The sequence below is a fragment of the Ambystoma mexicanum genome, chromosome 14, assembly GCF_040938575.1.
Source record: "Ambystoma mexicanum isolate Mex_15411 chromosome 14, UKY_AmexF1_1, whole genome shotgun sequence".
Classification (NCBI taxonomy): domain Eukaryota; kingdom Metazoa; phylum Chordata; class Amphibia; order Caudata; family Ambystomatidae; genus Ambystoma; species Ambystoma mexicanum.
The window spans coordinates 288,934,706-288,950,383 of NC_090940.1; the positions used below are offsets into that span (position 1 = coordinate 288,934,706).

Below are 15,678 nucleotides of genomic sequence, written 5' to 3' on the forward strand. Positions count from 1 at the left end.
TCGACCACTCACATGGCTAGTTAGCCACGCCCCAAGAAACACACAGTTGTGTCACAATAGTTATTTATGTCATGTATACAGAAGGCAAAGATAAATGTTCCGATTGGTAAGTACTATTTCAAAGCTAAGAAACACAATAGAAAACTAATGCAATGATTCAGGTGAGTAAACTACAATGTAAAGACTTATTTATGGATGCAATTCAAAAGCTAAGTAAAGTCACTGTCATAGTAACTCAAAATATTCTGTTGCAGGAATAAAATGTAGGAACACCACCAACATTAGCAATTAAGCACTTTTCAAGACTTGTAATATCTTTCCAGAGGCCTAAGGCTGTAGCAGTCCATCCCTATCTAGGTATGAGTTCTTCAAAGTCATATTGGAGGTAAAGCAGGTAAGGCCCAGCTGTAGAAAAGGCAAAGTTCCAGAGGATTCATTAGTTACTAGTAAGTAACAAGCTTTTGTTGGTAAAAAAGAAGGGTTCAGGGACTTCGGCCATAGCAACCGGAATGCATACAAGCGTTAGGCCTTGGCGAACACCCAAACACCACAATCAGCACTCCAGCAACAAAGGAGCGACAGAATGACTAAAGGAACAAGTTACTTACCTGTAACTGTTGTTCTCCAGCATGGGTCTGGCATGGATTCACATGCTCATGAATATTCCCCATCGTCAGGCCGGGAATCCTCGGTAAAGAAAAAATCAGTATCAGTTTTGTTTCTGATCTGTCTTTCTTAGTAGTAACCAATCACTTATCTCTGGGTCATACTGCCCCCAGCCAATGACTGCCCTCTACCTAAGCCCCTCCCCTGGCAGCCATCCTCAGATTTGGTAGCACGTAAAAAGTGGCAGTATGACCAAGTGAAGAGCCGCAGAGGGGAAGGAGGGAGGGTTTGCATGTGAATCCATGCCAGACCCATGCTGGAGATCAACAGTTACAGGTAAGTAACTACAAGAATACATAGCAGAATACACATGCACAACCACGGGAGGTGGCAACAGGCTCAGCATTAAGCAATACAACAACTCAACATTAAGCATCTCTTACCTCCTCACCAGTCTCACCTTAAGCGAACAGGTTGCGCAGCACTGCTTGGCCGACCCTGGACTCCTCCCTGGAGTCCCGATCGACGCAGTAGAATCTTGTGAAGGTGTGCGTCGACCTCCACGTAGCAGCCCTGCAGATTCCCTGCAGATTCCCAGCAGGGGCACACCAGACAGGAACGCTGTGGTAGCAGCGATCGCTCTGGTCGAATGGGCTCTCGGACGGCCGGGCAGCGGTCGGTTTGCCAACCGGTGACAGTGCATGATGCAGCCGGAGAGCCATATGGAAATGGAAGCCTTCGAGAGAGCCTTCCCTTGATTCACAGGTCCAAAGTTCACAAACAGCTGTGATGTTTTCCGAAAACTCTTTGTGCGGTCCACGTAGAACTTCAGCGCTCCAGCCACATCCAGCGAGTGCAAAGTCCTCTCGGCCGGAGACGAAGGCGACAGGAATAAAACTAGCAACACCAAGGGCTCGTTGAGGTGGAAGTACGACGGCACCTTGGGCATGAAGGAGGGGTGCGTCCTCAGCGCCTCCCTCGTGTCGTGAAAAGTCAAGTATGGAGGCTTGCAAGATAGGGCCTGGATCTCTCCCACTTGTTGTGCGGAGTTGAAGGCCACAAGAAATGCTGTCTTCCACAACAGGAACTTCAACGGCGCCGAATGCATAGGCTCGAATGGATCCCCCATGAGCCTGGTCAGCACCACGTTGAGCTCCCACGCCGGGGCAGGGGCCTTCCACGGCAGGAACGATCGGAATAGTCCCTTCATAAATTCCTTCACCAGGCGATGAGACCACAAGGACGCCCTTCCTGTAGTTCTGGAGTATAGGGAAATGGCCGCCAGATGTATCTTGATGGAGGCATGAGCCCGTCCAGCTTTGTCCAGCGACAGTAGGTACGGCAATATTTGAGGGGCCGTAATCCGCAGAGGGTTAATCTTCTGTGCCCGGCACCAGACAGAGAACCTCTTCCACTTATGTCCATAGCATTTGAGAGTTGAGGACGCCCTGGCTTGTGCAAGAACCTCTCTGCAGTCAGCCGGGATATCGTATCCTCCAAACTCTAGTGCTGCAGGAGTCAAGCCTGCAAGTTCAGCGACTCCGAGTCGTGATGGAGAATGGCGCCTCCTTCTCTGGAGAGAATATCCGCGTCCGTCGCCAGCTTGATAGGTGGGGACGCTGACAAGTCCAGAAGGTCCGGGAACCATATCTGTCTCGGCCACGCCGGTGCGACGAGGATCATCCCGCACCTGGACCTCTTGAGCTGATTGATGAGACGGAGCAGCAACAGCAACGGAGGGAACGTGTACAGGAACAGGCCGTCCCAAGGGAACGAGAAAGCATCGCCCATGCTCCTCGGTTGTGCGAACCTGCTGGCGAACCTCTGGCACTTGGAGTTCTTCGCCGTCGCGAACAGGTCGATCTGGGGTTTGCCCCACCGTTGAAAGAGCCGATCCCCCTGGTCCTGGCGTAGTTCCCACTCGTGGCACAAGCGCAGCTCTCTGCTGAGTGAGTCGGTGGTGGTGTTTTTTATTCCTGCCAGGTGGAAGGGAACCAGAAACATCCCCTGGGCGACGGCCCAGTGCCACAGATCCTGGGCCTCCTTGGATATGGCTGGGGATCTGGTGCCTCCCTGCTTCCGGATGTAGAACATCGTGGTGGTGTTGTCGGTGAAGATCCTCATCACTTTGTCCTTGAGGGACGGAAGGAACGATTTGAGTGGCCAGAACACGGCTTCTAGCTCCAGGATGTTGATGTGAAGAGACCTCTCCTCCGGGAGCCAGAGGCCTCTTGCGTGGAGATCTCCGGTGTGGGCCCCCCATCCCTCCAGGGAGGCGTCCGTCGTTACCGTCTCCTGATACGCCGGGGCCTGAAAGGCCATGCCTGCCGCGAGGTGCGCAGGGGCACCCCACCATAGAATCGCCCGATGGAACTCCTCGTCGAGCGGGATCCTGTCTTCGAAGCTGCCCGCCGCTTGAATCCAGCGGGTGTCGAGGAACTCTTGTAGTGGACGCATCCAAAGTCTGCAAAGGGGCACAAGGTAGATGTACGAGGACATCATCCCGAGGAGGGACTTGATGGACCTCACTCTGGCCACATCCGTGGCTAACAGGTGCTGCACCTTGCCCAAGATGGCCTTCGTCCTTTCTTCCGACGGAGATGCCAGTCGCTTCACTGTATCGAGCTTTGCTCCCAGAAACAGTGCCACCTGCGACGGGACCAGATGGGATTTGGGGTAGTTGATGGCGAATCCCAGCTCTGTGAGCAGGCGGACGGTCCTCGCTGTGTGTTCGACGGCGAGTTCTCTTGACCTTGCACGGATTAGCCAGTCGTCCAGGTAGGGGTAGACGTGGATCCCTTGCAGGCGGAGCAGTGCCGCCACAGGTGCGAGGCACTTGGTGAACACCCTGGGTGCTGACTTTAATCCGAACGGCAGGGCTCTGAATTGGTAGTGACGCCCCATGACTACGAATCTGAGGAACTTTCTGTGTCCTTTTAGAATGGGGATGTGAAAGTAAGCATCCTCCAGGTCCAGTGACGATAGGAAGTCGCCCTCCTCCAGCTGTCCCAGTACGTGCTGAAGGGTGACCATCCTAAACTTCTGTGCCTTGATGTACTTGTTCAACCGACGCAGGTCCAGGATGGGGCGCCAACCGCCTGTCTTCTTTCTGACGAGGAAGTATCTTGAGTATACTCCGGAGCCCCGGAGCCTCTTGGGGACGAGCTCGATGGCACCCTTCTTGAGCATCGCCCTTACCTCCAACAGCAGTTGAGGGACGTGATTCTCCTTCTTGGCCACGGGAGGAATGCGAGGACACTTCCTTTGAAATTCCAGCGAGTGTCAGCGGGCCAGGGTTTCCAGCACCCAACGGTCGGTGGAGATGGACTCCCACATGCTGACGAACTTCATCAGCCGGCCTCCCACCGGGGTGCTTCAGTGGGGGCCCGACGCTACGGCCGGTTCAGTCCTGCTTGGAGGTGGCCTTGCCGCCTTGGCCTCCTTGCCGATGGCGGCGAGACCCTCCTTGCTTGCCCCGGCCTCTGTAGGCCTCATGGGACGAGGAGCGGGCTGCCTGGCGGTAACTAGAAGAGCCGCCGCTGGATCCCTTGGAGGCTCCCGGTCTGCCTCCAGAGCTCCGAAAGGGCCGCCGTTGCTGAAGGACTCCTAGGGCTCGGGCTGTTTCCGTGTCTGTCTTGATGGCCTGGAGGGACTCATCCACCGTCTTTCCAAACAGGTTGTTGCCGTCGAACGGCATGTCCAACACTCTGGTCTGGACGTCCTGGCGAAAGTCAGTCACCTTGAGCCATCCCCGTCGTCTAAACCTTGTTGCCCAGTTGGCGAAATCCGGTATCGGCAATTTCCGTTGCCACCGTTATGGTGTGATCCGACGTCACCTCTCCTTCCTGAAGAATCTGTAGGGCCTCTGCCCTCTTGTCGTCCGGTAGGAAGTCTAGCAGAGGAGCTATCTTGAACCAAAGCTCCCTGTCGTAATGGGCCACAATCGCTAAGGCATTGGCCGCCTTAATCGTCGTCGCCGCCGACGAGATGTCTCGTCGTCCCATGGAGTCCAACTTCTTGCCCTCGCTGTCCGGCGGGGAAGTGGAAATTGAAGCGACCACACCCACTGCTTTCTTCTTGATCGAACCTGCTCGAACCTCTCGTTGAGGCCTATGAACCTCTCGTTGAGACCCTTCACGGTTTCCACCGGATCCTCCTCGGAGGCTGAATCCTGAATGGCCACCAGCCCCCCTCTTTTTCCGCCGGGGTCTTCACAGGGTTCTTAACGATGGTCTGGAAAGAGGATTCCCTCCACGGCGGCAGGGAAACTCTGGGCCCCGAGGCCTCCTCCACTGGCGTAGCCTCTGCTGGCTTCGCCAGGGCCGCTGCGACAACCTCGATAGAGGCCTTTGCCGTGTGGATCAAGGCCCTCACCACCTTAGGTGCGTCCTGGGCCTTCGCTTTGGTGGGAGGGTCATCGCCTCGCTCCCCCTCGACTCCCTTCGAGATCGACTGGGGCCTCTCCAGAAGCTTACCCGGGTTCTCGGACTTCCTCTTCCCCGAACCAGAGCGCTGGCTCGTGGTTGATCGTGCCGGGGAAGTCGTGCCCTGCCTGGCAGCCGAGGAGCCCGACCTTTCGGCGCTCCCGGTGCCCGCGGACTTGCGGTGCTTGGCCTTCTGTTGGGCCCCCGCCGCCGGGGCGCCCTCACAGGACTTAGAAGACCACTCAGACTTTTTCTTCGCCTGCTCACCTGCTGTGTCCTTCTCCAGCCAGGCGGCAACACGAGAACGATGATCTTGCTTGGTCCGTTCCGACAGGTTCTTGCAGAACGCACAGTCCTCCTCCACGTGCGTCTTGTCCTCATGAAGGCAGTAGAGACATCTCGAATGCTCGTCCTCCTTTAAAACATTTTGCAATTCGCATCCTGGGCAGCTCCTGAACAGCTTGGATCCGGGCGTCGAGCTTCCCTTGTCCTGGGCCATGTCCGTTGAGGTAGGCTACAGATCTTCTGGAATCCTCCAAGAAGCGTAACTCGACGAAAACTTCACCCTTGAGGGGCGTAGAAGAATTCCGAAACGGGTCCCCGTTATCTGAAGTAGAAACGGTGGAGCTTGAGGCTCGATTAGAAAAATCTCCTGAAAAAGCGTGAGAACGCAGTAAAAGCTCGAGAGCTAAAACACGATGACTCCCAACACTTGAACGTGTGGTAAAAATCTGAAGATGGCTGCCAGGGGAGGGGCTTAGGTAGAGGGCAGTCATTGGCTGGGGGCAGTATGACCCAGAGATCAGTGATTGGTTACTACTAAGACAGACAGATCAGAAACAAAACTGATACTGATTTTTTCTTTACCGAGGATTCCCGGCCTGAAGACGGGGAATATTCATGAGCATGTGAATCCATGCCAGACCCCATGCTGGAGAAAGGTAAGTATTACCACGAGTGCCACAGTACCTTAGGAGTGATGAAGTTGGAGCTGGACACCTTCACAATGCAGCAGCTGTAGACCCGGTATCCTATTCCTTTGGCGTGGTGATAAAAGTGTTCCTTGGTCATGATGAGGAAAGGAGGGACTCTGGAAGGGATTTCACAGCAGCAGCAGTAGACAGGACTCCCAGCAAAGGATTCTTCGTACTCAAACTCAGATTTGTGGTTTTGGTGCCTTTTCACTGACACCAAGGAGCAGCCCGGTCGATTCTTCTCACTTGCTCGGTCCTGCACTCTGGTGAGGGGACTTTGAGGAGGGGAATCTTTTCTCTGTTAGTCCAGGAGTCATCTGGGAGGATTTGTTCTTGGCAAGACAATGCACCGCACTCAGGTTTGAGATCACAGGGTATTGGCGGTTTGCAGCCCAGGGAGGTCGCAGCTGGTTGTGGGATGGCTTGATTTGAGGGCCGTTTTAGGACTGATTATGGCCACCAGTCCAAGGGAGGAGGTCGTCCTCTTCCGAGCATCCCTGTCGAATTGAAAAAGTGGTCAGGACAGCAGCAGTACTTCAGCAGGCTTCTTTGGTCGCTGGAAGGTGATGCAGGCATCTCTGTCCATCTTCGAATCTTCTGTTCCAATGGTCGACTTGTCTTTTCCCTCAGGATCCTAGCCTTTTATGCAGGAACCCAGCCAATCAACAGTCATGCAACATTCAAACTTTAGGGGGTGGCTGTCCATTCAGGACAGCCAGCCTTCCAGTTGGAACTGGTTCCAGGCAGGCACGCCAGAAGACAATGGGCCTCATTACGACCCTGTCGGTCCGGAAAGAACGGTGCCGGTAAAACCGCTGCCATCGTTCTTTCCGGACCGGCTCATTCAGAGTCCTGCAGGCAGGAGGTGTCGCTCCTGCCAGGTCTGACCTGGCGGGTTTAACACCACCCGCCTGCAGGCGGACATGGAAACACCGGCTCCGTCATAGACGGAACCAGTGTTTTCATTGTCCCCATTCCCATGGAGTCCTAGTGGACTCCATGGGAATGGGGACTTACAGAATTCCGCCTCCTGAATTCCCTGGTCACCGGGGTCGTAATACCCTGGTGATTCCGGGAATCACGGAGGCGGAATGGTAATACGGGTCCGGCGGTAACCTGCCGGTTTTTCCGGCTCCGTTACCGCCGGACTCGTAATGAGGCCTCATGTGTCCTCACAGACACAATGGAGCCTCTGCGAGCTTCACAAAGGATTCCCGCCAAAGACAAAAGTCAAACCAGGACCTCCTCCACCACCCACAGGATGGCAGAAGAAGGACCAAGAAAGGACAAGCATGCATGAAATGGTGAAAAAGAAAACGGCCACCATTTTGGGTCAATGGTGACCCCTCTGTGCATTACCGCGGCTATGAACACAGCCAGGGTAGGAAAAACACACAAAAGTCGGTAGAACACATCCACTGCCACCAGCCAGACAGGTATGCTTGTCACTAGCAGAAATGTTACAGGAGCAGTGAGGAAGGGGATACAGTGTAACCCCTCATCACTCCAATTAAGGTGCTGCTGATCTCACAAAAGGAAAGGTAAGAAGTATAAAAAGTATCCCCCTATCCTTGGGACCAGTAGTTCTCACAAGAAAAATAAAAGAATATAAAAAGGAAAGCCCAAAGGACCCAAAGCACAAAAGGTGCTGTGTGCTGCAAAAGTAAATTACAGATGCCTTAAAAAATATGGAGTAAAGCATAACTCCATAAATAAAAGTAAAAACATAATGACCAAGGGTTCCATGGTCAGAGCAAAGGAATGAATGGGGAGGAAAAGGGTTCCCCTCATGCAGGAGAACAGACAAAAGGATCCAGCAGTCCAGCAAAAAGTGCTGGGGGTCTCACAGGTAGAGGGGATTAGGCATAGAAGGGATTTGGCATAAACATGAAAAATCTTCCTAACAGACATCCAATAAGCAGTTGATGACCTTTACAAGAAGCCTGAATAAGGCTGGGGAAGGCGATATTCCCCAACAATGTCTTTGTTCAGGAGAAGGAAGACACTCCCTTTGGGCTAGAAAGACCTTCTTTTCATTTAGTTTAAACTTGGAGTTTGAGTGACAGAGTTAGGATTCTGACATTTTTTGAACATTCCGACACTGACAATAGTTATTTTGGTTGAGGCAGGGAATCCCCTCTTAGAGTTAGGGCAAGATAGGGTTTCCTTTTCATTTTTTTCCTTAAATAAATGTTTCTGCTAATAACTACGACCCCTCTGTGTCAAAGTCTTACTTCTGCAGCCTTACAGTTGGTAAACTGTTTCATTGTACTAAATACATTCTCTAGAAAATACAAACATATGTTCATGTTAAAAGGATATTATATTTATATTCTGTTTCCTCTAAAACACTGATTAAAGAATGAATGACTCAAAACTCTACCCAGCAGATACCAGATATATACAAAGTTTTAGGTGAACAACTTACAATTAAGAATAGTATCCCTTCTTAAAGATCTCTATCAAAGATGCAGCAGGAGGGAAGAAAGGTGCATGGATATTTACAATCGGTCACTAAGCACTGTAAGATAGACATGGGACATGTATAGGCTTTGTGAGTTACTAATTAGTACAAAACAGAGTTGTGCAATGAGAGAAATTTTAAGGATCAGTTCTACTTTCAGTCAAAATGTCAACACATGTAGGATTACCTTTCCACACAGAGTAAAGGTTCTGGAGCTTTGGCATGGTCCACAGGATACTGCTCTCGAACTGCAAATTTCACATCATCTGCTTCATCTGTACGAAACCGCAGGAGGTTCAAAACGAGGTATGCATGGTCTGTAAGCACAATGTTACCCTGAAATAACAGCAGACACCAAGAACTGAAAACTATAAGCCTTGCTTACGCATTTGTACTTTTCTTATGCAAATTCAATACCCTTTAGCAAATTGTGATTTCTACTGACAGATGTATTTTTGAAAAGAATAAGAAAGCAAACTGCCTCTTCCTTGTATTAAGATTATGTGGTGGATCAGAAGAACAGAGACTGTGACTTTTTATCCGACTACTTTTGTTTATTAACTGAAAGGTGAGAATGCCTATCTTTCCCTATACTAAGGGTGTTCCCTACCTAACCAACTAAGTAAGGTGCTCATCAGTGAGAGTCCAAATCAAGATTACTCCACTGTCCAAACAAACCTATCCTAACCACCCTACCACTAATAAACCCAAAAAAAGTACAGGAGAATGACTCCCTTCTCCTGTGAGGTAATTTCCACCAAGTTCAGTTCAATAAAGTATTCATAGGTAGTATTTATCAAATCGGACAGTTCTGATACTGGGCTCTTCAAGGTCTCAATCAACTCTCTCAGTTAATTATTCCTTCTTACTCATCTGGTTCTGTTCGAGTTAATTTTGCCCCTCTCCTTTCATGGGACAAGTTTGTTTCTTTCTCTTTATTCAAACTTAAGACCTTACCTTTTTTTTTTTAATGTCCACTCTTTGACCCTTATTACGAGTGATAAAATGCAGGGAAAAACACTGGTACTACCAGCTGCACCATTTATTATGGACCAGCACACTCCGAGTCTGCCGGTAGGAGCAGTGAACTTCTGGCAGGGCTGACATGCCTGGAGTTCAGGCGCCTATCGGCAGAGAATTGCCGCCATCACTGGCACCGCTACTACCGTTGTCGGTGATCGGGGCAAGCCCATTCCATGGAGTCCTGTGGAACTCCATGGAATGGGAACTTACTGCCGTTACCAGCACCCATAATATCCCAGTGAAACACTGGGATATCAGGCACCAGTAAAAGCAAGGCGAGTATGCCAGTAACCCCGCCGGTAGCACAGGTGGATTACCGGCAGACTCGTAATGAGGGCCTTTATCTTGGCTGGTACAAGTTTGAGGGTTCCAGTATTGGTTCTCACTCTTTTCTTGTATTATTGACACTTTATCTTGACTAGGACGAGTAGGAGTGTTCCTGTAATGATTCTCACTCTTCTCATATACTATTACTTTGTTTTAACTGGGACAAGTATGAGCGTTCCACTAATGATTCTCACTCTCTTCATGTATTCTTAACACTTTGTCTTGACTAGGACGAGCATGAGTATTCCAATAATGATCTTCGGTACCCCTCCCAAGTCTCCCGCTTTCCCTGTGAACTGGTCTGTTCAGGGATAAGGTCAATGGGGCTAATATCAGGCTGGGACTTTCACTTGTCAGGTGGCCTCTAGTTTCTTCAGCAGCGTTGAGAACTGTCTTGCCGTTCCCTCCTTAGTTGGCTCGTTCCATGATACCTCAGTGGGAGTAGTATCAGCGTTAACGGACCTCCAGGTCCACCACTCCCTGCCTGCAGTCACGCCACCACTTGTTGAAAGAAAAACAACCTTTGAAATCCGATTTAATTGCGCCTTTATGGATTTTTATTTGTTCAATATATTTGGGTTAAAGGTACTGTCACATCAATAGCAAATACTTGCTTCTCATTCGGGTACTTATTCTTCTAATATTGTTCAATTCAAATATTGTTCAATCAATTGTATTCCTTACATGGTATTTAATATTTAGATTGCTTCCCTATTGAATTATATTCATTCAATAGTTGTTTGTGCTCATCTTATTTCCGTTTACACTCCTCCCAATTGCTTTCTTGTCACAATACTTCTAATTTCAGTTTATGCTCCTCTAGTATTTAGGTTGCTTCCCTATTGAATTATGTTCATTCAATAGTTTGTAGTTGGAAATATTGTCTTTTCATTTCAATTGCTTACTTGTCACAATACTTCAAATTTCAGTTTGTGCTCCTCAATAGTATTTAGGCAACCATACCGCAAGGAAAGACAAGCAAAATATACAGAAGACAGAAAGGAAAATCAAACTAAAGATGATGCTAAAATTCAATGAAGCCCATTTAATTTAAGACATTATCAATAGAGCTATAAAGCCAGAACTATACGAAGACATGCTAGTTACAAATTTAAAAGCATAAGCTAAAATGCACCTCCTGACACAATAACCTAAAAATATTTGTTCAATGTTATCCTATTGACTTACCTGGAAATGCTTTCTTACCTTAAAGTATATACCTTGTGTGTGACGTAACAAGGGCATTAAAGCTCATTACCTGAAAGCACAGGTCCAGTCTCTTCTGTGATCCCAGGAACCCTCTTACTACACAGACCTTGTAAACTTTTATACTGTGACATTTTCTGAAGGTTATGTGCACTTTTTTCAAATTGTGTTTCATACTAGAAACAATGCTCTATCACACGGAGAAGAAACATTGCACAAACACAGCACAAAATGTGACAAAGTTAGAAACGGGTCCTTTCAAGACCACTTCACTTATTGCATGTCTTGCCTATGCAGGAGATTAAAAGATCTCTGTATTTGAGAGCAGAAGCAGAGCAATACAAACAAATAGTTCCCTCAACTGGGGTCAAGTCAAGATAGTAACTGCACACAAACACACGTTAATCCAATAGCATTCTACTCGATCGGGCAAAGGCGCTAGAGGAAGCTAAAACAAAAATTCATTAAAACAAGAAAAATTCACAGTAAATTTTAATATAAAACTCACCCGGTCATAAAGCTCCACGATCAAATGATAAGCTGCTTCATCAGAACCAAATTGGAAATCTACAATCCTGTCCACACCGAGCTGTTTCACACTCACAAGCCTTCTGGTCTTTAAATGTTTTCGACACTGGGTAAAGAGAATAAAAGTCATGCAGTATGTGTCTTTTTTTCATCATATTAAAGAAAAGTTTGTAATGGAAATACAGGAGAGATTCTGACAATAGCGATTAGCAGATAGCAAACTATTTGTGAGGGATTGGAACATATTATTGCAATACCTTAACACATGATAATGAACCTTTAACTTACCCAGCCACAGAACAACATGCCGCATTTCTTCACTTATTTAGATTAACGATAGAAGGCAATATGGAAGCAATTTCTACACTAGTGTGAGGTGAGGAAACATAATGATTTTAACTAAATAATCTCATAAGCGATGGCTGGTGCTCACAGTTCATTTATATAGAGAACAGGAGAGGCAACTGATAACTGTCAAATAAGTCTCCCATAATTTTCCAAAAGCGTGCTGCATAATTATTTGCACCCTGCTGAGAAATTTTAATCTGTGTGCCGCATAGTGCCCTTTTTTTGGCACATTTGGTGGTGCAGCATGGCCATCGCTATGGCCTTGTTATGGAAATGCATAGGCCAGAAGGAAGGTAGCTAGTGTGTGTAATTTTTTAGTTGTACAGCCAGTAACTGAATGCGTTATGAATTCCGTTTTTTTTTCTCAATGGTGTTGAAAATACCTTAACACTTGCTGACAAAGCTTTCAAAAGTAGAGAAAGAAAGTATCCACGGGGTGTGGAACACCCGTGTCCCCTGCACACTCGAGTTATTGCCAATGGCAATCAATTATTTCAAAAGTATCAGCACTGGTATTATGACATTAATTTTAACTTTGAATAAAGCAGCAGTAAAACGTGTTTGTTAATGGAAAGTAATATGTCTAGGTTTCCGGTTTTTCATTACTAATGATCACCACCTTTGAAATGGCCAAATGGATTGCAGGCTTATTTTTCTTAAGGGTCCAGATGCTATTGCTCTTCAAAGAGATGGGATCTTTGACTATGCCCCATTGTAGAGGAAAAGTAAAATGACATTGGCGGACATGTCTTCCCTCAAATAAAACTCAGAAGGATGCAAGATAAAAGCAGAGGGATCACTCTTGGAACATTTCCATACTCCCAAGAAAGGTTGCAAATTGCACCAACAGCGGTGGATATCCGAATTCTGTCTGGTGCCTTCTTATCTATTTAAAAGAATCCAAATAAAACATTTTAAGAACTATTTTGCACCGACAGAAATTTGGCAGATCACTTACATTCCTATCATCAATGCATATTTAGGACTGGAGTTATGGTCTTTCAATTAGTTCACGCCTTGCTGGAACCAAAAGATGACATTCGAAGAGAGGCATCCATGTCAGGTCTTCAATAGGATCTCAACTGGGGACCACTACAGTGCTTTTATTAACACTGAAGGCATAGTTATTTGGGTGGTTTAAAAACACAGGACTATCCTGCAAAAACAACATATTCCAAATCTAATGGATGCACCAATACATGCTAAGATAATACACATCAGTGCAAGCTGGCCACATGGACAACATGAAAGCATTTCTCTGTAAAATTACCTGGACTAAAATACGAATGAATACAATAATATTGCTTCGGCAAACATTTTAACATCATCAATAGGTTTAGAACTGCTCCTGTAGGGGGCAGTAAAAATGTGTTCAATTGTCATTGTAGCGTACAAAGGAGTATTTCAGTGTGAAGAAATTTTAGGTACTTGAAATACATTGTCCAAACGTAATGGTAGTGCAGGATTGGTAGTAAAACAGGCTTCTAATGCCATCATGAATTAAATAAAGCACAGTGATTTGACTTTTCTGTACCAGCCATTGTTTGGCTGAGGCCAATTACTTATCACAAGACTTGTTAGTAGTCCTAAATAAAAGGGGGCAATGCTTTGTTTGCCAGATGAAATATACAGTCTTTAATATTGGTTTTAAAAAACAAAAAAGAAAGATTTCTTGCACATCTACTTAATTTGACAGGCTATTTTATGGTGGTAGCCCTTAAACCCATAAAGGACAGTCCGGGAAATGAATTGGACTAGTTACAAAAAAAAACAATTCTACCCTTCCTTCCAAACGATTACAACAAATAAGAGTCAAAAAGTAATTTACTTCTTTGAAACACTTAGCTTTTAAAATATGCCCCAACACAAATAACTATGTGCTGATCATAATTGCTCATCAGCCACCAGGACTCAACCGCAACTTCCCCCAGGTCTGAAGAACTGATGGCAACGACATCCAATATATCCAACAACATCTTGCTGGTGCGGGACCTCAACACAGAATTGACATTAAGCAGGGCAGCTCTAGATTTACTAGATACCATGAAAATCTTTAATTTCAATCATTAAGTCATTTGGGTGGTATAGCTCCGTAGCAACGTGTTCGTCTTCGAAGCAAGATGACGCAGGGCAACACAGGTTCGATGGGTCCGCACTTAGAAACCTCTTCGGTATTAAGCGCATTCTAAAAAAACAATTATAATATAGGACAACTTGAACAAAGTGATCACTACAGGATTGGACAACATAATACACTAGATTTCAAAAAGGAGAAAATGAGAAAAGGCAGAAAACAAGTGGTATGACAACTAGCAAATCTGAAACAAAAAGGGGGCGGAGTTAGAGCAATACTGGGCACCCAGCACAGCAGAACTATAGAAACACCATGAAACTGAAGGCAGCTAACAGACAGCACTCTTAACCCTCTACAGCGTCACCACTGAAACCACTCAAGCACTGAACAAGAAGATGGACACCATTGTCACTATCAAAGTGAAATGACTGATGCTGCGCTGTGACTAAGCCAGTCGGGGGTGAACGGGGTCACCTCCAGACATGGGGCAGGCAGCCTGCCAGGGTGTATGCCAGAACTGAGCCTACAAAAGAAGGAGGTTGAGGAGAGGCCACCAGGTGGCGCATTCATGGCAAACGCCTGAACGTAGAGCTCCATTCCCAGGTCAAAAAAGGATTGAGCCCCCGTTTCTGACCCCCCCCCTGGAGAGACTGGACAGAGACCCTAGGGGCAATGAATGCTGGAACATCATCTTGGTGAAATCTTGGAGCCCCATCTCGTTGGGCTCCGAAGATACCTGCGTAAGGAGATCCGCTTCGTGACCAGCCATGCAGGCCGCGTGGAAAGGAGTGACTGTCTCGCCGGAAGTGGGCTGAGTCTCCAGAGAGGCGCACAACGGCTCCTTGGTGGGAGTGTGCCCGAGAGCGTCTGTGAGGAGATTCGGGCATGGAGGTCTGCCGGGACGGCTAGCTCTGCGGATCAGAAGCAGCCGGTAGCAGACCCCCAGCCCTGGTGAGCAGGCAAAGTTTGGTAGGAGACGTAGATCCGCTCAGAATGGCAGTACCAGAGCAATATTACTCCAGCAGAATAAGGGAGCAGGGGCATTGGAGCCGATACCGAGGAGGGTCCGGCCGGCTCCTCGAGGTTGCAATCCAGCGGCACATCCAGCATCCTTCAGTGGAGGGTGGCGGTGAGCAGAGGCCCTGCTCCAACGGTGGACATACGAAAAAAAAGAGGAAAAAAAAACAGGTGCGGCACGGGTCCCTGGGGAGGAGATGCAACAGGGGACTGCCTCCTGAGCATTGGATCCACGAGGGGCTAAGGCTGACGAGGGGATCTACCACTGGGATCAACCCCCAGGGCTGGCAGCACTCACAGTGACTGAACTAAGACACGCCAGGTGGGGTCGGTCACCAGGGGTTGTGCTGGTACTGGTGCCATAGCGTGTTCCTCCCTTACCGGGAGCCTGCAAAGTGACTGGGGCCCCCACATTTTGTTGTTTCTTGCCCACCCCCATTCTGCAGACCGGACAGGAGGAAAAGGGAACCCCCGCTGCGCAGTTCCAAGAGCAGGCAAAATCGCCCCCTCCCCCCATCGGTAGACTGAGAACCGGCCGCCTGCTCCTGCAGCAAAAACTAAAGTGGAGGTGCCCGCTTCGCAAGGCGGTCGTAGGAGGGACACACCACGCAGGAGCAGCACCGGCACATGGAGGACCGCGGAAGACCAATCAGGGGCGTGAGGGGAGGTAAGCCAGCCCCCCACCCA

At 48.2% G+C, this 15,678-nt stretch overlaps 1 protein-coding gene across 2 annotated transcripts in view; it reads right to left on the reverse strand.

The window, feature by feature from the left end:
- NEMF (nuclear export mediator factor) overlaps positions 1-15,678 on the reverse strand; it is a 1,733,781-nt gene that overhangs the window by 1,484,026 nt on the left and 234,077 nt on the right. For both annotated transcript variants that reach the window (XM_069637407.1, XM_069637408.1), the window contains 2 exons: positions 11,533-11,658; positions 8,656-8,804 (listed from right to left, as the gene is read on the reverse strand). In XM_069637407.1, coding sequence (XP_069493508.1) covers positions 8,656-8,804; positions 11,533-11,658 — 275 coding nt within the window. The remainder of the gene's footprint in view (positions 1-8,655; positions 8,805-11,532; positions 11,659-15,678) is intronic.